Source organism: Accipiter gentilis, chromosome 2 (genome assembly GCF_929443795.1).
Source record: "Accipiter gentilis chromosome 2, bAccGen1.1, whole genome shotgun sequence".
In the NCBI taxonomy this organism is placed as follows: domain Eukaryota; kingdom Metazoa; phylum Chordata; class Aves; order Accipitriformes; family Accipitridae; genus Astur; species Astur gentilis.
In genome coordinates, this window is record NC_064881.1 from 32,626,478 (window position 1) to 32,651,056 (window position 24,579).

The 24,579-nt window shown below is 43.4% G+C and overlaps 1 protein-coding gene across 1 annotated transcript; it reads left to right on the top strand.

Annotated features, from left to right (window-relative positions):
• Nucleotides 1–1,627: 1,627 nt before the first annotated feature.
• BAALC (BAALC binder of MAP3K1 and KLF4) lies at nucleotides 1,628–24,148 on the top strand. Its single transcript, XM_049818228.1, has 3 exons — nucleotides 1,628–1,793; nucleotides 20,067–20,236; nucleotides 23,377–24,148. Exons 1-3 carry the CDS (start codon nucleotides 1,628–1,630, stop codon nucleotides 23,479–23,481), a joined length of 441 nt encoding a protein of 146 aa, XP_049674185.1. The 3' UTR covers nucleotides 23,482–24,148.
• The last annotated feature ends 431 nt before the right edge of the window (nucleotides 24,149–24,579 follow it).

The following is a 24,579-nucleotide window of genomic DNA, read 5'->3' on the forward strand; positions in this document are numbered from 1 at the left end:
AACCCGGGCAGCGCTCTCCAACCTGCATCACTTTGGAACAAGAAGGTGGGACCTACCGGCTGGGATGCAAAGCTAAGGCCTGTTGGAGCCTCTTAAAGATCTGGTGCCAGCCTTTAGGAACAAGACCGTTTAGCTCCAGAGAGTTTGTGCTTCTACTCGCAACTCTGATAACACAGGACAGCCTGAGTTTCTCCAGATTTCACTGGATGTATCGTTTTTAGCCAACAGCCGTGCCGTGTAATGGCATGAAGTGCAGTACGCGATCACTGTATCCCTCTGTAAGTTGCCTTAGGGGAAAGCGTCATACCTGCTGCTCTGCTAGAAAATGATTACAGGACATGAAACATTTATTTGGGGTAAAGTCTCCCTCTCGTGATACGATGCCACGGTGCCAAGTGAAGAGGGTTGCTCCAACCCTGAGGAGGGCCTTGAGAAGCAGCTGTTGCAATACAAACTGTGGCCACCATCAATATGACTCAAACCGGTGTCAGATCCCCGTGTCTGTCATTTAGATGACCGGCAGTAGCGTAAATTATAGGCTGTGTTGCAGGAATCTCATGTTCACGGTTGCTTCCCAAGGTGTGTATCCAGGAGGAAAGGGTGGGAGTTCCTCTGGAGTTGAGCACTCAGTATTGCATCTTCAGCTCCCCGTGACACAGCAGCAAATCAGCTAAGGCCAAAGGCAGAAGCCAGGCTCTCCCGGCTCCCTCAAGGAAGGGGCGGACGGCTTTATGAAACGGGGCGCGAGGCCCAGCCAGGGGGCACAAATGGGGCGCGACACCCGGCCAGGAGGGCTGCTACGCAGTGCTAGTGACGGCAGGCTGGCATGTCCGGCCAGCCCAGATGTGCGAGTCCAGCCTAGACACATGAGTCCAGCCCAGATGCGCGAGTCCAGCCCAGACGTGTAAGTCCAGCCCAGACACGTGAGTCCAGCCCAGATGTGCGAGTCCAGCCTAGATGCCTAAGTCCAGCCCAGATGTGCGAGTCCAGCCTAGACACGTGAGTCCAGCCCAGATGTGCGAGTCCAGCCCAGACGCGTAAGTCCAGCACAGATGTGCGAGTCCAGCCTAGACGTGTGAGTCCAGCCCAGATGTGCGAGTCCAGCCTAGATGCCTAAGTCCAGCCCAGATGTGCGAGTCCAGCCCAGACACGTGAGTCCAGCCCAGATGTGTACGTAAGTGCCGCCTGAACAAGCCCCCCGCAGCCCAGGGGAGAGGGAAAGCCTGCCGGCCCGCGGCGCGCCCCTGCTCCCGGCCGCGGGAGGGAGAGGGGCAGCGATGCCCCTCTCCTGGCGGGGGGGGGGGGGGGGCAGGTCTCCGCCGCCGGCTCCCGGGGGCCGGGGGTGGGGAGAGGCCGGGGACGGGCCGGGAGAGAGGAGAAAAGCGGGAGGGGAGGGGAGTGGGTAACGCGAGGAGAAGGGGAGGGGACAGCCGGGAGGGAGGGGGGGAGGGGGGGGCGCAGAGGAGATATTAAAGCCGGGCAGGAGCGGGAGCCGGGGAGAGCGAAGACGGGGCGGAGGTCGTGAGCGGAGGCGGTGGGAGCCGTGCCCGGCGGCGCGATGCTGCCCGGCGGGCGGCGGCGGCGGCAGTGAGCGGGCGGGCGGGCGGGGGGGGGGGGGGAGTCCGCCATGGGCTGCGGGGGCAGCAGGGCCGACGCTATCGAGCCCCGCTACTACGAGAGCTGGACGCGGGAGACCGAGTCCACCTGGCTGACCAACACCGACTCCGAGAGCCCGCCGCAGGAGGGCGGCAGCGCCGAGGCCGGCGGGCGGGAGCAGGGCGGCCCGCGCCCCGGTGAGTGGGGGCCCCGCCGCGGGTGGGCACGGCCGGACGGCGGGGAGGGGGCAAGGCTGGAGCAGCCGTGCGTCTGTTCGTAGGCACATAGGGAGTGTGTATAGCTGTGCCTACCCACCTATCCGTCCGCTCTGCCTGTTTCTCGGAGAAGGTCTTTTTCTACCACCCCCCCAAAAAAAAACCCCCAAACCCAAACAAAATGTAGACGCCGAAAGACGTCTGCGCTTAAACACCCCGTGGGCTCGCCCCGGCAGCGCGGTGCGCTGAGAGCATCCGTCGCTGCCTGCCGGCCCCCAGCTCCCGGGCAGCGCGCCGAGACCGGCCGTCCGCGCCCCGGGCTTGTCTCGGAAGAGCTTGTTCGGGACCGAGAGACCCTCCCGCGACCGTGCTTGGCTGTGGGAGAGAGCGTGTAAACGCCGCCAGCGATGTAGTAACGTCACCAGCAGGGAAGAGGACTTGGTCTTTGAGGCTGCGGAATGCGTGGCTTTTTCTGCAGAACAAGTCGTTTAGGAAATAGGTTTAAAATAAGGAAAGAGGTGGTGGTTTGCCAGCCTTCTTCCACGCTGCCTCCAGGTAGGGTGATACGCAGAAAAGAAGACTGATCGGATGGTGGGCTGCGCAGGAGCTGACCTCCAAGTTTGAATTTCCCAGTTCGGTTCTTGTCAGCGTGGTACGTTCTCAGTTGTGCGCCTCAGGTATTTCAGTAGGGACAGAGATGGGAAAGGGAATGAGGAGCTCTGATCTGACGGGGGGTTTAAAATGTTCTCGGAATTATTGTGTATTGCAGCGGTGCTTAGAAATCTCAGTCTGGGGCCAGATATTCATCGTGCTCGGTGTTGTACAAACACAACATGAAAATGGTCGCTGTCCCAGAAAGATTATAATTTGCGTATAATGAAGTAAATGCCTACAGGCAGCTTCAGAGGAAAAGAAGTAGCTTTGCAGACTTCTATAGCGAGCTACAAAGCACCAGGAAGAAATCTTGAAAGTGTAGGAGTGAAAATCTGGAAAGGTGAGCATCACAGGCCAACTGGAATAGGGAGATAATGACTGTGCTGACCGAAACACGACGGGGAGGGAGCGGTCATAAAGGGTGTATGTTGTACTCCTGAAGGCTAAAGAAAGACTTTGTAGTAATCGCATGTGAAATTATGAGAATTTGAAGGTGAGTTGGTATATGAAATGCTGTATTAAAGAAGGTTATGTAAGGAATTTAAAGAGATTCAAGGCGATACTGGCCACTAAGCTTGAATGACAGCTGACAGTCTTGTCTCCAGCAACGAAGGCTAAACACAGCGAGTGTTACCTCTGTACCCAGGCTTAGCATTATCTTAGCCATGTTTACTTTGAGTTGGTGCCTAAACACCATAAACAGAAGCCAGATAGTCCAAGATCTGATATTGAATGGGAGATGATAAAGAGGTAGATCAGTTAGTATTCTTCCTAGAAACATGCGATAATTCAATTTGCGTTTACAGATGAGAATACCAGAGATAAGGAGAAGAGGACAACACTCAAGTCCAATAGAGACTGATTAGGGTAAGAGAAATTCTTTACAAGAAAGCCTTGCAGAAGAGATTAGAGGAGGGGAATGAGGAGAGGACAGGCTAGTACAGGGAACAAAGGAAGAACTGGCAGGACTTCGGGAAGGGCGAGATTCGCCCTTCAACACAGCTCTGGTGGCAGCAGCTTAAGGAACACACACCGGTCTTGATTAGTGCCTTGAAAGTCATGAAGTACTTCATTGAGAGCTATTGTAGGGTAAGGCTTGAGGTAGGAAAGGAAAGGAGTAAGGAGAGGTACTCCAGGGGCTAGAAAGAGCACGTTCAGTGAATTTACAGATGAAAGGGAGAGGGAGCAGCAACTGGAGGGGCAAATGAGGTCAAGTATGGGTTTAAGACGTGAAGAGGAAAACATGCCTTTACTGTGAGAATTGAAAACTACATAAGAGTGAGAGACAAAAGGGAAGAGTAAGGGAGGGGATAACAGCAGGATGGGGGAGATGAGGAGATGGGACGTGACACTGGCATAAGTGCAGGTAGGAAATTTCTGTAACTGGCATGTAGAAAGGCAGGAGGCAGCCAGGGAAGGGGGGACCAGCCAAAGGCAGCTGGGGAGAAGAGGATGAAGTTGTTCTTTGTCGTTTTTCGCTTGGAATAAATTGGTGAAATTCTGTGAAGAGAGAGAAGTGGAGGCAGGATGAAGGAAAGATTTCAGGAAAAAGCCAAAAGCACTAAAAGGAAAGAGGGGTATATCACTCAGGGATGAAAGAATGTATGGTATACAGGATCAGCAAGCATATCAGTGAGGAAAGGGTTAGTAACTACTGTGTATTGACCTTAGTAATCTCATCCCACCCCAAAATTTCATTATATCCTTCTCTTTCTGTCAGCCAGCATATTTAGCTTTCTGTGTCTGCTCTCATTGGAACTATATGTATTTGTGTAGCCAAATGTTTGTATCTTTCCTAAAGCATTTTGAAAGCTAAAATATTACTAAATTAAAAAGGAAGTGATGAGGTTTTTTAATTTTCCCTTCGCTTTTCCTTTCTTCCTATTTCAGCTGACCCTTCCTTAGAATATTTGTTCACTTCCCTACTTGATTTTTTACATCCATTTTAATAATGCGTATTGCAATCTCCCTATTTTTTACAGGAAGACATATAGGACAATATCCATTGTTACACTATAGCTAAAATAAGACAGACAACTTTTCCTAGGTTCACGACAAGTCACTGAGAGTCACAAATACAGGTGGTAGTAACTTGTTGCAAGTACACTGCTGAGGCTTTGACAATGATGAACAGGGTAAATAATTGATAGGGGTGAAGAAGAGTAGAAAAGTAATAAATAACTTCATGAAGCATTGCAGGTGGTGAAATTGAAAGACAACTTCTAGAAGATAAGCGTACAGACTGTTCATCGGGTGAGTGGCTTCCACAAGGGAGGAAAAACTGAAAGACTCACAGAAAGCCCATACAATAGAGCAGTTTCTCTTAAGAACATCCATTGCTATGTGAGTGAAGAACTTTTCACAGGATTCAGCTACTGCGTAGGCTATAGCTGGGGAAAATAATAGACTACATTTCTGCTTAGTAACCGTTCCTTAATCCTTGCAACCCTTTGCACAAATTGCCTTCTCTTTAGAGGGTCTGATTCAGCTAAGTGGAAGCGTTAGCACAAGTAATGACTTTCTGGGGAAGTAAGAATCTGCAGGAGCAGGCAAGTCCCCAGGGCAGTCACCATGGGTTACAAGCGAACTGCAGGGAAAAGGCTGAACTAACAAAAACTGCACAAAACCTGTCAAGTATTTCGGAACACGTTTGCATAGCCTGCTGTGTTACGTTGGGATACCTTGCCCATATATATGCATATATGTGTAGGCTAGTAACTTGAGATGCATAATTTCCCACCAGAAACCACTACTGTAAAAGTGCTTTATAAATCCATTCAATATTGACTATAACAAAATTTTTGTTTGTTTGTTTTAAAGCAGGCTTTAAGCCATCTGATTTCTATTTCTTTCCATTTTTCAGTGACTAAGTTAGCTGCTGTATTCAATTATTTTTTCTTTATTATACTTGGAAGTGCCTCAGAGTGGATAAAGCAGCATGTTGCCTCGTGGTCAGAGACCTTACAAACATGGTTTGCTTCATGGGCTGCAAACGCCTTAGGACAGGATCTCTCCTTACTGTTTTCCAGCAGCGACCAGCACACTAGGACCCCAGTCTTGGCTGGAGATTGTTACTGAAATGCAAATAAAAATAATTAATTTTTAAATGATGTAGCAACCAAATGAAAAAGAACTCTCTTGTATCAGAACTGAAAAGCGGCATATTGATTGCTTCAGGGCTCACTTGTTCAGTCCCTCAACTAATAAAACATTTGTTTATTTTTTTGTCATCACCTGACTCACAGTACCAGCTAAGCCTTTAAAAACAGACAAGTGTTTTTTATTCTTTGTACCTTGCACTATTTCTATAGTAAAGACGTTTTTCCTGTTTTTCCTGAAGCATATTAAAGAAAAAATTAGCCACGTTTCACACAGACTCACCTGATGCACTTGGGAGAAAAACTCCTCATGGTATCAGCAAACATACCTGCAGTCAGTGGTCTGCCGGGAATGAAATCTGCAATTTAGGATCAGTTCATCCCCTAGTGAAGACATTGCAAAATAGCTATGAAATGGGAGTAGAATTGAGTCCTTTGTAAAATAAATAATGAAAATCAGAAGAATACAGGAGAAGTTTTATCACACTCCAGCAATCTGGCCGGCCTAACAGTTTGTCTTGCATAGTTGCCTGTAATATAGTTGAGCATTTATGAATAATTCTTGCTCTTTTCTCTGGGGTTAAATGGCTGGCTTATGCTGCTGCTCTACTATTTTCTGATCGCCGACAGCTGTGGGAAGTTTTATAGACCAGGTTCATCTTTGCAGCTAGGCTCTAGTCAAGACTCAGCATGCAGAATATGGGGTTTCAGAGGTAACCTTTCACAGAGAAGTTTTTGAAAATCAATTTTCCATCCTTTACAGTAGGAGGACTGGAAGCAGCCGCAGCCGACAAGCAGGGCTGTGCGAGCGCCAGTTGCCATAACAACAGGGACTGGTGCTGGCTGGGACCACAGCTGCAGTCATCTGCTCTTTCATTTACCAGGTATACATAAAGTTAAAAGCTTAACAAAAATGAATAAGCAAGCATCAGGTTGTAAATTAAGAACTTGATGCAGCAGATGGTTTCTCGTAAATCGGGCTGCAGAGAAGTGTTTAATAAAAAATCTATTTTAGGTTAAGAGCCAAAGAGGGATCACTTTGGCTAGTGCATAATAAGAGCGTATCAGGATCTCTTTGTGCTCTTATTCCCATTTACTACTGTTCTTTTATTAACGAGTTGGTTCAAAATCTGCTATGTTTAAGAAACAATTATAGCAGTGATTCTGACGTGATATTTTCAGGAGGTAACCTCATTATCGTTCAGAATTACAGTAAAAGTGAATAAATACAGCCTCTTCCTGGACTGTAGACATATTACAGTAATTCCCTATTCCGCCTTAGTCCAGACCTTGGATATAATAATGTACTGGGTTTGCATGGCAAGATTTTGGTAGCGGTGGGGGGGGGGGGTTACAGGGGTGATTTCTGTGAGAAGCTGCCAGCAGCTTCCCCCATGTCCAACAAAGCCAATGCCAGCCGGCTCCAAGATGGACCTGCTGCTGGCCAAGGCCGAGCCCATCAGTGACGGTGGTAGTGCCTCTGGGATAACGTATTTAAGAAGGGAAAAAAAAAGTTGCTGCAACACAGAAAAGGCAGCCGGAGAGAGGAGAGAGAACATGTAAGAGAAACAACCCTGCAGACCCCCAGGTCAGTGAAGGAGGAGGGGGAGGAGGTGCTCCAGGCACCAGAGCAGAGATTCCCCTGCAGCCCCTGGTGAAGACCCTGGTGAGGCAGGCTGTCCCCCTGAAGCCCAGGGAGGTCCATGGTGGAGCAGATGCCCACCTGCAGCCTGGGGAGGACCCCACGCCGGAGCAGGTGGGTGGGTGCCCCTGAAGATGACCGTGACTCCATGGGAAAGCCTGCGCTGGAGCAGTCTGTGACTGAAGATTGGCCCGTGGAAGGGGCCCGCTCTGGAGCAGTCTGTTCCTGAAGGACTGCAGCCCGTGGAAGGGACCCACGCTGGAGCAGTTCGTGAAGAGCTGCAGCCCGTGGAAAGGACCCACGTTGGAGAAGTTCGTGGAGGACTGTCTCCTGTGGGAGGGACCCCAGGCTGGAGCAGGGGAAGAGTGTGAGGAGTCCTGCCCCTGAGGAGGAAGGAGCGGCAGAGACAGTTTATATTGAACTGACCCCAACCCCCATTCCCCATCCCCCTGCGCTGCTGCAGGGGAGGAGGTAGAGAAATTGGGAGAGAAGTTGAGCCCGGCAAGAAGGGAGGGATGGGGGAAGGTGTTTTTTTAAGATGTGGTTTTATTTCTCATTATCCTACTCTGATTTTGATTGACAATAAATTCAATTAATTTTCCCCAAGTCGAGTGTGTTTTGCCCATGATGGTAATTGGTGAGTGATCTCTCCCTGTCCTTATCTCGACTCTTGAGCCTTTCATTATATTTTCTCTCCCCTGTCCAGCTGAGAAGGGGGAGTGATAGAGCGGCTTTGGTGGGCACATGGCATCCAGCCAGGGTCAACCCACCACAAATGATACGGTATTTGCTAAAGGATCCCATTTTAATATTGTTTCTGGGTTTTAATTATATGATCTCTGCCATTTCAGTTGTCACTAGCCTCTGTATGGAGGGCAGTACTGTGGAAACCTTTCTAATCCACCCAAAAAGAGAAGAAAAGAAAAAATAGCAAGTGGGATGTTTCATACAGTAGGGAGAAAAAGCTTTTGCATCTAGTTTTTACCATCTAGCTTTCAGAAAGCAGCCTTCTTATGTGTACCCTCTACTTTGTACACCTACTTCTTCTGTGTTAACATTTACAAGGCTGGGTAACAGACTTCTTAAATGCGGAAAGTGCCTCTGTAGAGTGGGTTTGTGTAGGTGCTTCCATCTGCACAAGAAGAAGATTGGGTTGAAAGACCTCTGAAAATCACTTTCTTAAAAGCATGATTTGGTAGGGCTGTTCTTCAAAGGATTTCTTTCCGAGTGGCACCTAGTTTTATGTCATACCTCGCTACACCTCTGGAAGACCACATAAATAGCAAACCTTGCTGTCAGTACTGGAAGTACAAAGTCAGTACCAAACGTGGAGGTAAACCAAAGCAATGGTAAAGCCCAGAGCCCCTGCTGCTGCAGAGGAGTTGACCATTCCCATATGCTTTAGGGACTTCAGTCAACCTTTTCACAGCAAGTCTGCAGGAGAAGGGTAGGAATTGTGGGGGATGGAAGGGAAATAACACCGATGCACCACCCAGCTGTATGCCTCCCTCACAAACGGAAAAATAATCATTTTTGCCAGTAAAAAATGACTTTTCTGCAAGGGTTTGAGCAGGACACCTGGGTGATGGGTTTTGTCAACGACAGATCCTGCCTGCAGGACGCTCGGAAGGAAATTACTCTGCAAAATTCCTCTTCTCCCCCCCCCCCCCCCCCCCCCCCCCAATATCCTGATTCAGGACATTTAAAAATTCTTTTTTCTGTTCCTTAGGAATGAATTTATACTTTCTGGCCAGTTCTAATCCTGTATTTTCCAGTTTAGGGATGTATAGTCCAAAACTAACACTTAAAAATGGAATTAGGTTTAAATGAAGACTCCTGCCAATCTCGAAGTAGAGGTGTAATGTATTTCATACAGGATACTCAGTTCAGAGTGCAGTTTACCTTATTGCCCGTAGATTAAAATTTTCAAAATTTCCACATTGAGCACATACTGCAGTAATCCAGCATTTAAGTGACAGAAATCTGACTTTTCTATACCTGTAGTCAGGGATAGAAATATATTTTTTAACAGAAATAGAACTGATGCTGCTAGTCCCAGTTTGTTTCCTCACGTATTCCTGCAGTTTAAAAATGAAGTAAATGGATTACAGTTAAAAAAATCTAAGATTCAGAGTTGGGTTTTATCTTAAATCAAAATACAGTAATAGTTAAGACTCAGAAACTGAATGATTGAAGCCATGAGTTTGTTGTAAGGCTTTTTGTCTGACTTGCATAAAGCAGCACTCGCACTCTTTTCTAGGTTATGCGTACAGTATTTTGAAAGCTGTGCGATTGCGTGTGTTTCTCAGCAGTGGCCTTGCATGAAAAACACGGCTTGGTCCTTTACTGTACACAAATAAATAACACATTCCTATCCCAATTTTATTATGTGATGAGTACATGCATAATTACTTCCTTAGACTGTCGCACTGCCTTTTCTCTTCTGTTTAGGAAAAACACAGGTTAAAAGTAAAACAGACGGGTAGGTGGCAGAGTGATGTTTTACCGGGCAGCTGTAGGCTGCGAGGTAGGATTTTCCATTTTAAGGTTTTCCTGAACCCATCGTTGTTTCTGCATTGCTGTTTGCTTGACTGAGCCTTAAATTTTAAGCAGCTGATGAAAAAGAAGTAACGTGGAGCTTCTCATTCCTCCTGGAAGACCATGGATTCAGGCTAGCCTGTTCAGGTGGATGCTAGCTACTGAAGAGCAAAATAATCAGCCGGTCCTCTAGTGATACAAAAGAAGTGATGCACAGTACAATTGCTCACTACCTGCTGACCGATGCCCAGCCTATCCCTGAGCCGTGGGGTGCCCCCAGCCAACTCTCCCCAGTTTATATACTGGACATGACATCACATGGTATGGAATGCCCCTCTGGCCAGTTTGGGTCAGCTGCCCTGGCTGTGTCCCCTCCCAACTTCTTGTGCCCCTCCAGCCTCCACTGGCAGGGCAGTATGAAAAGCTGAAAAGTCCTTGACTTAGTATAAACGCTGCTTAGCAACAGCTAAAACATCAGTGTGTTATCAACATTATTGTCATCCTAAAGCCAAAACATGGCACTATACCAGCTACAAAGAAGAAAATTAACTTTATTCCAGCTGAGACCAGGAGAACACTAAATGTGAGTGATAACTTTTTCACATGCATACAGATATCTTAAGGCAAAGCATTTTATGATCACAGTCATACTGTGAACCAGTGAAGTCATCAGTATCCTTTCATATATTCATACCCTGTAAGGCTGGAAGTGTCACCTGGTCATACAGCCCACTGGTCTTCCCTGAATTAATTCCTGTATGGAGCATACGTTTGGGACATTCAGACTTAATTTAGAGCTTTCCAGTGGCTGACATTTTGCTCAAGCCTTTGTAAATTAGGCCAGTACCTAATAAGTCATTGTCAAAATACATGTCTAATGTCTTACCTGGAACCTTTAGCTTCAATTTCCAGCTGCTGAACCATGGTAAGCAAAACTGAAGAGTCATTTCAGCTCAAGTTTCATGTACATTTAGATGCTTTTCATAAGGATTTTTGTTTAGTCTGCCTAAACATTTTGCTGCTCCTCATTATGATTAATTGAAATGATATTATCTACTCATCTTAAAATTCCATGTGTGATTAGCTAGGTAATGAGAATGATAATACTACTTTCCATTTCTGTGTTGGAAATTAGTCTAAAACATAATGAGTGATGTTTCATTACCACATCCTGAAGGAGAAGGAAAGACCATGTGAATGTCTACAAATCTAAGCCACTGTTCAGAACCTGTCTTCAAACAGGGTGGGTATAGTTGTGGGAAGAATGGTTGAAAGAGGGCCAGCAGTCTGCTGCTTGTTTCCAGTTTGCACAGTGCTTTCCTGCAATGGGAACTTCTTTCTTTGTATTTTAAGGAAAGGGTATAAGACAGGAACTGAGCCAAAAGCAAGCGCCTTTGGAAAACAGGCTGACTTGACTTATTTTGGACAGCCGTGATGTTAGGTATTGTGCATGGAGGGTATAATTTTTAAGGTGAATTTTCCACATAGCCTGTGTCTTTGCATGTGGAGAAGCAGATGCCTGCACTGCTTATCCTTCTAAAATGCAGCATTATGGAAAGCACTTCAGAGGTTTTCTATTTCTCTGTTAGTTTTTTCACTTTGGAGGAACGAGTGATCTGTTTCTGGCACATCATGTGGCAGTGGTAAGTTGCTTAATCCATTCTGTCTCATGATTTTCCCAGGAATAAAATGTACCCAGCCTTCAGTGTCTTCCAAAATGTTGCCAATTCTTATTCCACAATATAGTGAAAATTCAGTTCTTCTTTCGTGGTCCAGTTATTAAAATTTGTATCTTCATCTGTCAAACTCTGTTGTCTTTCTGCCATTAAGTCCTCCTCTAGCCCCCTGATTACAATTCCTTCAGGTTTACCTTTCCTATCTTCCCCTCGTGGTCAGACCAATTCCTCCTTATTCTGCTTCTGGAGTCTATTTTCCATGTAGTATCCTTTGTCTTGAGCTTAGAAATGATCACACATTGTTAAAGAGTGTTGCAGTGTGCTTTTTCTATTTGGAATAAATATAAATTTTATATTCTCCTTTCATTTCGTAGATGTGGTTGCAACAATGTTAAGTTTGTTTACGGGATAGGTATACCATGATTCTGTATCATAATTTGAAATCAAAATATACCAATATGCAAAGATTTAGCGTCTGCCTGTACCTGGGAAATTAGGCCATGTAAGGGATATTAAGGATGGCAGCTCTAATGCTGCCTTTTTTTTGTATTCTACTTGTCTGCTAGGATCCTTGAATACTGTCTAGCAGAAATCTTCATACTATAGTGATAAATCTCATCAGACTTACAGAGCTGTTTATCGTATGCTTATTTATGCGTGTGCATGTTAAATTCCAGTTTTAAAATCTTTTAGAAATTCCTTTTATCTAACAAAGAGGAGCCTCTTGCCTCATTTCAAAACAGCAATGGTAAAAGAAGTTTTGAAATACAGAAATCTATAGGACTCTTCTTTGTTTTATGCTCAGAAATGAAGTGGAAGGAAATAGGAAAATAAGCAAACCTGCCAGCCAAAACTGTCGCAAGGCGTGGTGCTTTGTGTCCCAGTTTTGCCAGGACTCCAGTGTGCATATAGTCATTTAAAAGCATTACATATATTCATTGTGAGCCGGTTCTTTTGGTACTGGACATTTAAAACCATAATCTTAGAGAAGAACATAATTCCACAGGGCTCCCGAACGTGACAAAACCACAGCCAGATGAGGACCTCGTAGTCTGATTTGTCTTCTGCTGTTGGCTATTGTCTGAGCCCCACCATCCTGCGTAAATAGAGAATTTCCCCTTATGTATCAGCTACTTCCCTTAGCGCTGAAAGTAAAGCAGGTGCCTTCCGAAGAGGGAACGAAGAGGCTGTTTGTGCTGCAGGGCAAGCTGAGTTCGAGTCAGCATCCCCTGGAAGTAGGGGGGCAGGCACGCAGCCCCGTCCCGCTTCCCCGCGCCTGCTGCGTGCCAGGGCACGGCTCAGCCCTGCCTGGCTGGGGTCAGCTCTGGGGGGGCCCGCCGTGCCTGGAGGGCTTCGTGGAAGGAGGACAGGTCTCCTTCCCCTGCCTTTTCCCCAGCCTGTGGGGGAACCGTTTCGGCGGCACCTCTGAGGAGAGACTCCACAGAACTCCGATGGCCTGTGCAGAACGTGGGGAAGATGCAAATCCGTTGTTTTGTTTTGCTTCACTGTCTAAAATTCATATCGTATTAGAGTTCAGATAAATCATACTGGCTTCTCTGAACATCTAGGCAGCACATTTAGTGCGTTACTGCATTTGCCAATTCTATAAATACAAAACTTCTTTTCTGATGACGTTTTCTTGCTGCAGCAGGGCCTCCCCCTGCAGATCTTCTGGATCCTTTGTCCTGGCTTACAAACCCACTCTCTGCTATGTGTGAAAGTTTCCAAATTCTTTCTTGTTAGGGAAAAAAGCTATTTCAGATTTCCTGAGCATCTGGCCTCATCCCTGAGGCTACTGCTTTGGAGGAAATGACTTAAACCTGACTTCTCTCACAACCTCCACTCCATTCATTTTTGCTAGGATCTGTGCTATGTGTTTTTTCTGCAGCAGAAGTACATACCAGCACTCAGGCCTGCAGACACATAGCTTTCCCAAACATGAATAGCTTCAAATCAGGAAAACAGGTATAGGAAACAGGAGTTTCAGTGCTCTCTATACTTACTATCACTCTGTAGCATTGAAAGCAAGAAACTCAGTGATGGTAACAAATACATATTTCCACTGGAAGCAACTGCGTGTTGTGATCAACACTGTTCGTTCATCTTTACTGTGAGTTTTCTCAGAGTCCATTTTTACAGTGCAGCATCTTATTATGCAGGCATTTTCTAAAACAGCATCTTATGCATTATTCATGAGATAACAGCCATGATAAATAAAAAAGGGTGTTGCTGAACCAGAAAATTGAACCTTGCTGGTTTGTTTGTAGTCAATTCCAAAGATAAAAATTTAGCATACTAATCAACAGCTACCCACTTTAAACAAATATGTGCTTGTTATTCAGTAGCAGAGCATGTGACAGCACAGGGTCCACAGTACTGGGTCAGATCTATAGTGTATTTGGGTCAGAATTCATGTCCAATTTGGGCCACTACCTGCTGCTTTAAAATCAGGTAGGAGAATATTGTGGCAAGCACATGTGGAATAATTTTCTCCACAAAGGTCTGATCCTTTTGGCTGAGATTAATTTCGCCTCCATACCTCAAGGCTTCATAGCCCTTCCAAATTTCTTGACAGCATTAGCTATTGCAGCACTGCTACTTTTTGTTAGTCACAGAAATTTTCAGTTCATCTTGGATCTTACTAAAATATTTCTCTTTTGGTGAGGTCTATGCAAAGAGATCCAGGCAGACCTACATTTAAGCTATCTGTGGTTTGCAAAGTTTCCTGTAGTTCTGATAACTAAGGGCTACCCCTAAATGTTGCTATATGGTTCCTTCTCCCATTCCTGATCATTAGCAAATATATATTAGCTTTCTAATACATAGATAAGGTCTAGCAAAAAGCCTTGAGGAAGTCATACCTTTATCTTTTGTCATGCACAAAACTGACTCCCCTAGTTCTCTTTTTTCCCCCTGTGCCAGCTCTCAATCCATGACACTCTTTTGCTTTCTACTCCAGTTTTCCTTTCACAATCTGAATTAATTATGTCATTTCCCCCACTCTTCACACCATCTTTATTTCCATACTAAGATCTGGTTAGAAAGAGTTAAATATTAAGAGTAAAAATTTCCTCTCCTCTTTATGAGATACTCTCGTAAAGGATCATTTGAATTCTTAAGTGTAACCAGGCTGTATGAAGAACTACACAGCATCTATGCAATGATTATCCTTGGTTTTGTCATCACTAGTGTTGTCATTATAATAGAAGAAATCAGAAATACAGGTCTAATGTCTAAAATTGCCATTCCATGTTTTACATTTTCTTTGACTTCTCTGTGATTAACGTCCTATTTACTGAAACAATCTTTTAAAAGCTTTCTTAGACTGCTCCCTCCCCATTTAAATGTTGGGGTTTTTTTAAAGTTATAAAATATGATTTAAGCATGCTTTCTTTTGAATGGACATAAGCTTGCAAATCTGTGAGTGACTTTTCAGACTACAATTTTAAGTATCTATCTCCTAAATTACAAAATACTTGAAGGATGCTGCTGTCTGGGAATTTCTGAAAACTCATTCAAAATTCAAAAGTTATTAGGTTTGTAGACAAAAGAACACATGCTAGCACATACTAAGAGGTCTCATAGAACATGGTGGGAGATGGGACTTAGTGACTCTTGCTCTTAGAGAAGTGAGGTACAGCCTGGCAGGAAGATAAGTGAGGCAGAGAGGGAGATGTTGAGAGAGAGAAGTTAGGGCATAAGTATGTTAGAACCAGTAGAGAAAAAAGGGCATCACAGACAGAGTACTGTGCATGCATTGGTGAATTTCCGTCAGATTTCCACATGGCATTTAGGAACTGAAAGATGCCTTTGAACAGTACAAACAGTTTACTGCCTACAATTCTGTTATGAAGAAAACTTCTGTTCATTAGAAAATGGTACCTGGGATTAATACATGACTTAATAGTCTGAAATACAAAGAATCATGATGATAATAACTATGGTTAATTGATAAAGACAATTTTAGAGAATTAAGGTAACAGAAGCATTGATGTGTTCAGAGTCTTCCTTCTAAAAACTCATTTTGATGTTTGCTTGGACACACTGAATTTTTCATTACATTTACAGCAGAGAGAGAGTAGGAGGTTATGCCAGAAAGACCGGAAAAACTTGGTGTCTTACTGGCAGTATGAATATTCAACATTAGGGTAGACTATTAATTATGAGTAGCAGCAGTTCTTGGAGAGTTAATTTTATTTATACTGTTAATATAAGCTACATAAAAATACCAGTGCCTTTGTTTTTGTGCAGTGACAATTGTCATGTTCTATTCTCTTTGTCCTCTTCTGGGAGTTTATACTACCTTTAATATGCCTGTTGTTCTCCACATAGAATACATCTTTCAGACAGATTTGTCCTGTCTTGCTGGTCTTTGTACTTAGATTGAGAGGCCTCTGATTTTAGGTAGCTTTCTGTTCATTACATAGTAATATAATTGTAAAACTGTTCTTAAATGCCCTTCTTTTAAATTGTGAAACAGCTAAAACATACCCAGATATCCTAAGGACCGATTTTTAGTTTTGATTGGTAAAATTCAGTAACTGGAATTGATTTTTTTCCATGTCCAAATTTTCCCAAACTTTCATATTTTGGGAAGTTTGAACAAAAGGCAGTACTTTAATGCCAGCATTTTAATGGGGAAAAGAAGAAAACAAAAACCAAAAACCTTGGGCAAATTTGGTTTTTCAAAAACCATTCAAATTGTGCATGTGAAAATACACACAGTTTTTGATTATTGATCTGCCGTCTCTGATTATTTGAACTGCCATCATTTGGTGTAAATCATCAGGCTTTTTAGTGAAAGAGGTTTTAGGAAAAAAGCTCCTTTGTACCAGTCAGTCATATCACATCTTACTCTGGGTCTGCAACTCTGTGACACTGTTTTTGCTGTAACACAGCTGGAATCTTTGGTGAATCCCGGCTAAACGGACAAAACAAATGTATGTCCCCTGATGTCGGAGTAGTTGGAAGCAATGTGAATATGCCTCCAAAGGATTTAGATAGCTCAGGGAGGCAACTCAGTGAGAAGGACGAGTGTAGCTGGATGAGTGGGGTTTGGTTTGGTTTTGTTTTATTGGATAGCACACCAACCTAAGCTGCTTTCTGCTGCTTGTTTCGATTCTTGTGCTACCTCCCAAGTTGTGCCAGTCTGACTGCTTGCGTCATTGGGTGATGAATAAAGTCTAGGGATAGATTTCAGTTTAAAATAACCCTTTTTTTCCCTCGTGCTGCTGAAAAAAAACATTCGTCAAACTGCAGCCTACAGGATTTCTATTGGCCTGGTAAGAAAGGCAAGAGTTAGCTCACCCGTGCAGCCTAGCAAGCCAGTGAAAAGGGAGATGACAGTAAGCATTGCCATGGGGGGGGCAAATTCTTTTAAACACAATTTCATGCTGGAAAGAGAGACTGGGATTTGTGAGCAATGGGGCTGCTGCTGGGGTATTCTCCCTGCGTCCATTGAGAGAGAACTCATGTATGTTCTTTATAAGTAAACCCGATTACATGCAAGGAAATACGTGCCTCTTGTCATCCATTTCTCCCCATAATGGGACCAGCCTGGCAGTCCCCCAAACCCTGACGAACCATTCCTGAGGAAAGGGTCACCATCACATTGGTGGGGCTTTGATAATCACCCAGAAACTCAGGTTTTGGGAATGGATCCATAAGCATATTCCAGGCTTGCCAGTTCATTTGAAAATAAAATACGTGTATTTGACAGAGCACTGTGATGGGATCTGCTGTTTTCCCTGGCCTGAGGAGACCCACAGACTTTTGGCAGGGGTTGTCCTGGCAGAGAACATGAGAATGAAAACAACATTACTGAACCCGTTTGTTTAAATTTCTACTGAAGCTCTACAGTGAAAGACCTACGAGGATATTTACCAAACTCATGCTGTGAGGATGATATAAATATCTCGACAGTTAGCTTGGTTTAAACGGCACTGAGGCAAGACCCTGGGTATTGCCATCCTGCTAGCTTGCAAATTCCAGATTGTACAGAAGAAGAAAGTTTAACTCTTCCATTTTTGTGTACTGTGGCAAACCCTAAATAGCAATGCAAAAATATTTGCTATTTTAAAAGCAACCATGTGTTCCTAATCTTTTTTAATGTCATTTCTGTTTTGCAATCAGCATTTTGTGTAATATATCTAGTCTATAAAATAGGTGTCACTTTATGACTTGCCAACGAATCTCATGCTTTTACTTCCACTGCTCATACATTCTTACTGTAGTTTCTGCTCAGTGCTCATACATAAAGGGCAAGTCACCGAAGTCTTTAAACTGTTGCCTACTCTATAAATCATCTATTTGCCAATGAAACAGAACTCTAAAATAGATTCTTAACTTCCAAATAGCAAACATATTTCAGAATAAAATAAAAAAGATTTTTGCACTGCTTTTTGTACTAGTACTGGTGACAACTAGGTCACCCATATAAAAATATAGTAGAGTGATAGTGGAAGGCTCAGATACTGATACCTTGTTCATTTCTGACAACTATTGCAAAAAAAGTCTCAATCCTGCAATGCAGGATGCAACAAGGATGCTCACGCTGCAAACTAACAGAGGACAAACAACGAACCAGGTATACCATTTTCAGTACTGACATTTTCCATCAGCCTCCAGAAATGGATTGATGTAAGAAAAATTGTTCTGCGTGAGACCAAAAGATGCAACACAATCTGGTAAATGAACAATTGTGCTTAATAACAAAGTGGCTTTTCAGCTGACAGCTGTTTCACCAGACAATTTAGTTAGAGGCCAGATGGCCAAAGGGACACCTGGTGGAAAGTAATTTAGTAGGATGACTCCACAGAAGGAAAAACTCGTAATTCGTATATGTTTGAAACATCCAAGATTCAATTAAAGGAATTAGTATGTAATGCCTAGAGCATTTTGCCTGTTCAAAGCTGTGCTCAAGCTTGTTCTCACAGCCCCAGCGCAAGGTGAAGCAGTAGACTACGGCGTGACTGCTGGCTTAGGGCTTTGACTCACACGTGGCTAATTGCCTCTCCATCTCCCTTCCTGACAACTGGCTTTGTCTATGATATCAGTCTATGCCACTTACTGTTCTGTACCAAGTCATTTTAATGCCTCTCAGCTGGCACTGTGGGGTGGTAGGAAGAGATAAGACCTAAAACACAAGTAGGTGTGGACTTTTGGGAGATGCAGGAGAGATGAGTTTTACTCTTGTCTTATGGGAAGTTGCCTATAGATTTAGATAGGAGAACAACATTAGTTTTTATATCTAGCAGAAAAGGCAGCTTCCAAAGACTGAAGGTTTGGTGGTTTTTTTTTTTTTAAATAAACTATAATATAATATTTTCAAGTTTCAATTCAAAATCTTTTCTATCAAAAAGTAAATGACTTAGCATTATTAGTTACCACCACTACAAGTTAAACTGTCTTTGGAAAACTCTAACACCATCTTCTGACTGCTCAGGGAAATACAGTGACTAGTTTCTATTTAGACTTCTTAAATCTTACACAGCTTTAGATATTTTCAGTATCAAGACTTTGAATATTTGGTTGAAGCTTTATCGATTTCAGTCATTGCCTTTGCTAGCTGCTACTGATGTTGCTTTCTACTGATAAAGCAGCTTTTCTTACAGATTTGTGGGAGAGAATTCAGGGCTTTGCTTCCTTTTTAATACACTTAATACTGTGCTTGAATTCCCACCTGATTCATGGCAGAAGGTTTTGATGACACAATGCACACTTCAAGTAGCAATGAATTGTCATTGGTTTTCCTCATACTTATTTTTCACTTAGTATCTGTGACTCCTTGCTTTTTCTTTCAGTTTTGACACCTGCATTGCCAGTTAGTAAATCTGCTGCTTTTTTTTTTCTATTTGAACATAAAGCTTGTTATAAATGAGCTTTGCCAAAAATAAAATTGAGAGCTACAGTCATGCATCCCACTTGCTCTTTGCATTTGGATTTCAGACCCAGTGTTGCAACCAGATGTTTAGTTCTCTGCACTCACCATAAATGACAACTGGTTATTGTTAATGCAATAAGATGAGAAAATTCTTTTAGGCTGGCCAATATCATATTGTACAACACATGCCTTATCCACACAGATAGAGCAGAAAGCAAATTAATAATTTATTTGATTACTGATAGTCAAACCAGTATGAAATATATTTTTCCTGAATTTCCTTCCTCACCTTCTGATGAAAAAAAATGTTCAAGGCCATGAACAGAGCAATCAGTCTATCCATCTTGGTCTCATCTGTCATGCTCACATCTAACCCCTTCATTTCCCAGAACTGAAACAGATTTAAGGAGAGCCTCTCTAGGTCCTTAGTTAAACCCTCGGTCATGCAAGCAGCTGTGAGTGTGGAGAAGCCGATGGAGATGTGCAGGTGACCAAAAGGCTACTGATATGCCGCACTCATTAACCGCTTCTCCATGTTTTCTGAGCCAGTGTTTCACAGGGCAGTGGACTGTAGGAGAAAAGCCAAATAATGGAAAGTGTGAAGATAAAGGTGACAAAAAGGAGATAGACTGCTCTCACTGTAGTACCGTACCGCACCTTCCATGACTTGCGCTATCACAAAAATGTGGTGAAATAGAGGGAAGCCAGTACCAGTTATAAACTGCTCCTCAGTATTAATCTCACAGTTTCGTGTGTCCCTGCTAGGTCTTCTGGAGGATGGGAAATCAGCTCAGACAGGTGTAACTACGGCATCAGCCGCAGCTGGAACACTGAACGCCGAGAAGAGGAACAACTCTGGTCCTCAGTGTGCAAACCCCATGGTCCCGGGCACGGGAGCTCCGACGCAGAGGCAGAACGGCTGCAGGACAGCAGAGGTAAGAGTATAATTGGGCTCCCTGACACTCAGCACTAGCTTCAACCAGGTCGAACTTATTTTAGTGACAATCTTCCACGCTCCAGTCAAACTGTATTTAATGCCTGGGGATAAGAGAAAATGGCTGCACCACAGCCATGGCATGATTGAGCCTAGCACCTCTGACAACGCCTCATGCCTGAACAGCCACAAAATTGATGTTTTATTTGGCGATCAGAGTAACATACGCACTTGTTACAGCAACCCCTCCCCCCCGCCACTTGCCTTTTTCCAGCTCAGTCCAGCTGTGGCATGTATTGTGCAAACTGTTTAGATTCATTATCTGAAAGGGAATGGATTTTTCCTTAATTGCTGTTTCGCTTAAATTACGTGCACTGCACGAACCCTGGTTCATTCAAGGCTGGATGTGAAGCCTGAAAAAGTCAGTGGGAGTCTTTGCAATAAATTCAGCAGGCTTTGGATCAGATCTTCCCCCCATTCTCCCCCTCGCTTATATGTTGTATACGCTGTAGAAGGATCATCCAGTGTAACAGTAATGTATGAACACGCAAGACTTTGGGGCTAGACCAAAGCACAAACTTCTCCTGTGCTAGCTGCCTACCTGCCTGTCTCACGTATTTCCACCTGTTGTCCTGTTTCTGTAGCAGCTGCTGAGCTGCTGCAGATTAAAGTAATCCAAAACCTATGGTTGGTTTACTGCTTCCTCAGTTTCTTAGAAGGGAAGACCTCTCAGCACGGCGTGTGGTGGAACTGCTACACCCATCCCATAAGAAGCTGTTCCCTCTTGGGAATCATATCCTTGAGAGAGGGAAATTTAAACCCAGGGGGACTGAGCAAATAAAAAAGGGAATTTGGATTCAATTCACCTTGCATTTGCTAACAAACACCACATTGGTACATGCGTGTTTATTTTATGCCTTTGCTATATTATCTTCTGTGCTGCTATAGTACAGAAACATTCCCTGCTGACATGGATCCTGCTGTATCTTTCCGCAAGATACTGCAGCTCCAGATGTATTCTACAGCAGCGTGACATCTAGAGCCATGGGTTTGCTGTAAATGAAAAACATAAATGCCTGTCATAGGCCCTAGCCCACAGAGAAAAATGAATTGGTCAGGTTGGATATGGTTGAACAGAACTAACATAATTATTAATCCAATTTGAAAAAGACTTGGCCACACTTAAGAATTATAATGTATGTTGGAGAAAATTGTTTGTCTAACTTTTGTAAGCGACTCAAAAATTACTTCTGTATTAGACTTACTAGGAAGTATGGGCAAATTCCCACAACATGTTAATAATGTGAGTGTCGACTGTAATGGGACTACTCAGTGAAGTGTGGGTTCCTGACCTGGGGCCCTATGGCTTTGAATGTATCCTCCTGCGTTTTTCTAGCTCAGATAAATTCAGTAATATGTATCTGTACTGTTGCAAGCCAGTGCAAACAAAACTTCTGATAAGTAGGGCATTTTCGTTATTCTACGCATCTAATGCAGGTGTCTAAGAAAGGAAGGTAAGTTGTCTAGACTTCTTATAGTCAAAAAAGAAATGTATTTTCCTACAGCAAAACTGTAGTATCTAAGTTAGGCTCCAGCTTTGGTTTGCCATTCTGAATTTCTGTTTCTCCACTGCCTGTTTAGGGAAGTGTAAGATGAGCAGGTTTCCAATTTGGGCACCTAAAGTATAGGTGCCTAGAGTTGAGAATGTGACTATCCCCCCAACTCAAAATGTGCCCATTTTATTCACCTGAATATTCACATTGACTACATTTTTTCTTTTATCTCTACATGCTGTAGAATAGAACGCGATGCAGCACACGGCTCTCCGGAGACTTGGGTTCTGCCACCGGTCTGCGGGGTAGTAGGGGGTAAATTGCTTTGCCTCGCTGTTTCTCATTTTCTCAGGCATCAAGCTCTAAAGCTTCCTACTGCCTTACCCCTACCATCGGTTATGTGACAGGGTACAGTTTGTGATGTTGAAAGGGAAAGGGTTTGACACGGGCTGCATCTGGGAAATTTTAGTATCCTCTCATGAGGGTAATGTTAATACAACTTGGAAGTAGAAGATGCTGATGACGAAAGGAGTCCTAATACCAGTGAAGGCAACAGAATGGTTAGGCACCCCAAAAGCAAAGGTGGTATCCAGATTATGTCACTTGACTGACAGTAACCTGGCTGGATTTTCAGGATATGTGTGGTCTTTGGAGAGTCCTTGTGTGAACAGGAGCATGGGGGGAGTGGATAGCAAAGGAGCAGATGTATTCAGGCTGCAGAAATGTGAAGTAATACACAGCGGCAAATAAACACCAGGGTTTGCTCTCAGGTAAATTTGTACCTTCCACTGATGTCAGTGGAAGTTTACCAGACATTATTCCACCTGGCATTGTTGCCATATAAATGATGCCTAATTTACCTGGCATTCTTGACACTTACAAATTGTCTTATGAAACATTGGAAATGCAATAATGAAACCCACCTAACTCAGCTGCTCTGTGTCTCTTTCAGCCTGATTCTGAGTGTCCTTTGCCAGACCTATCCAGTTTACTGCGCAGTATAGTGCGTTGCTTATGGCAACAAGCAGACAGACTAGGAGATGGAGAAGAATAAATTTAAATTAGGGATGCACTTGCATGCCTCAGACAGACTGACTTTTTTGAATATTTGGAAATAATCTGATGAAGCTCTGAAGGGTATATTTTGTACTTGAGTCTTATATGCAGGCAGAACTAAGTTACTCTGAAACTATATTTTCACCTAAGAAACATAAAATAAAGTGGAGAAAATTCTGTCTCAGGCTAGTCACACTCAACTCCCAGTGACATCAAAAGGAACCTCTGATTTCCTCTTCTGGACTGAAAACAGATTTATTTGCTCTGCTTTTATAATACACATGTGCAGAGATGATAATTACAGCCAAGAGGGTTGATCCAAAGTCTACTGACATCCACATCCCTAATAGCAGTTATAAAAGCTTGCATCCGTGCTGAATGAGAACATTGCTCCACATCACAGTACTGTGTGAAGAATGCTGGAGGCATTCTGTTTATTAAGTAGAACTGTTTTCATAAATTAGGAGGTAATCATCAATGACTCTTTGTGCTGTCAGTGTGGAACTCACTGTACTGTTTAAAACTTTCACAGAGTAAATGGGACGCACAGAAAATGTCCACAAAAGAAGTCACCATTAATGTTACAAAAAACACCAGACAGAGTGACAGAAGGAAAACAAAGAATTGTGTCAATTAACGAAGTAAAGTGCAGGTGAGGATGGACCTACAAACGCTTCGCTGTGCTTTAAATGTCCTCAGTCGCTGAAGATACGAAGATCTCCAGATGCTCCATGTTGAATACAGCAGGCAGCTGCTGCTGAGTGCCTTCAGAAACATGTCTTGTAGAAACCAGCTGCAGACACCGTAGGATGTTTAGATGTCATTTGTCTAAAGCAGTGGCACTGCGCAGGCATATGCCAGAATTCGTGCCATTTGGTTTTTACTAAGTCCTATATTATCTCCTTGTGTATGTCCTATTCTGCATTGCTATTAGGATGAGGCTGGATGATGAGGGGTACATTTCTTCTCGATTTAAACCAGGAAATGAACAAATTAATCTGCATAAGGGGTTTCGAGTGTGTACATTCAAACCCACGGAATTCATTTAAAGCACTCACTTTCACAAAACTCAAACCCAGAGATCTCAGAAGGAGACACATAGGTGGCTTCCATTAAATCTCTTTTAAACTATATTTGACAGTTTTATATAGTTCAGTCGTATAGTAACCTTTTTACATATTAACCTTTTAATTACTTAGTTTTCATTTATTTTCTGTATTGACAGAATTTGAGTCTTAAAAAACAGTAGCTCTCATATTGATCAGCCTTACTTGAAGTTCCTAGTCTTAGCTGGCAGGTAGGGTTCTGGCTATTTGGTTATTTTATACATGCCCCTTTAATTATTTGAGACCCAGACTGACCTGGAGAAAAATGATCACTAACATTACATGAAAATAACCATGATTCTTAAAACGGTATTCCAATGACAGCTCCAAAAATGAACTTTATTTGATCAGATATAGTTGATTTGCTGTGCAGGGCTTATTTAATTTAATTGTAAACATCCTGTATCATAGTACTCCATGTTTATCATAAATTTACAGCTAAAAGGAATATAAGTGTTTGGCGTAGTAAAGACCAGGAATTAATTCAACATGTCGTTTCTTAATATAGAAGTATTAATATATATTCTCTGTGAGTTTGTCCGTTTATGAAAATAGAAGAGGTAAATTTATTTGCCTCCCCCATCAGATTTATATGACTATCCTTAGAGGGCCATTTAAAATAACTAGTC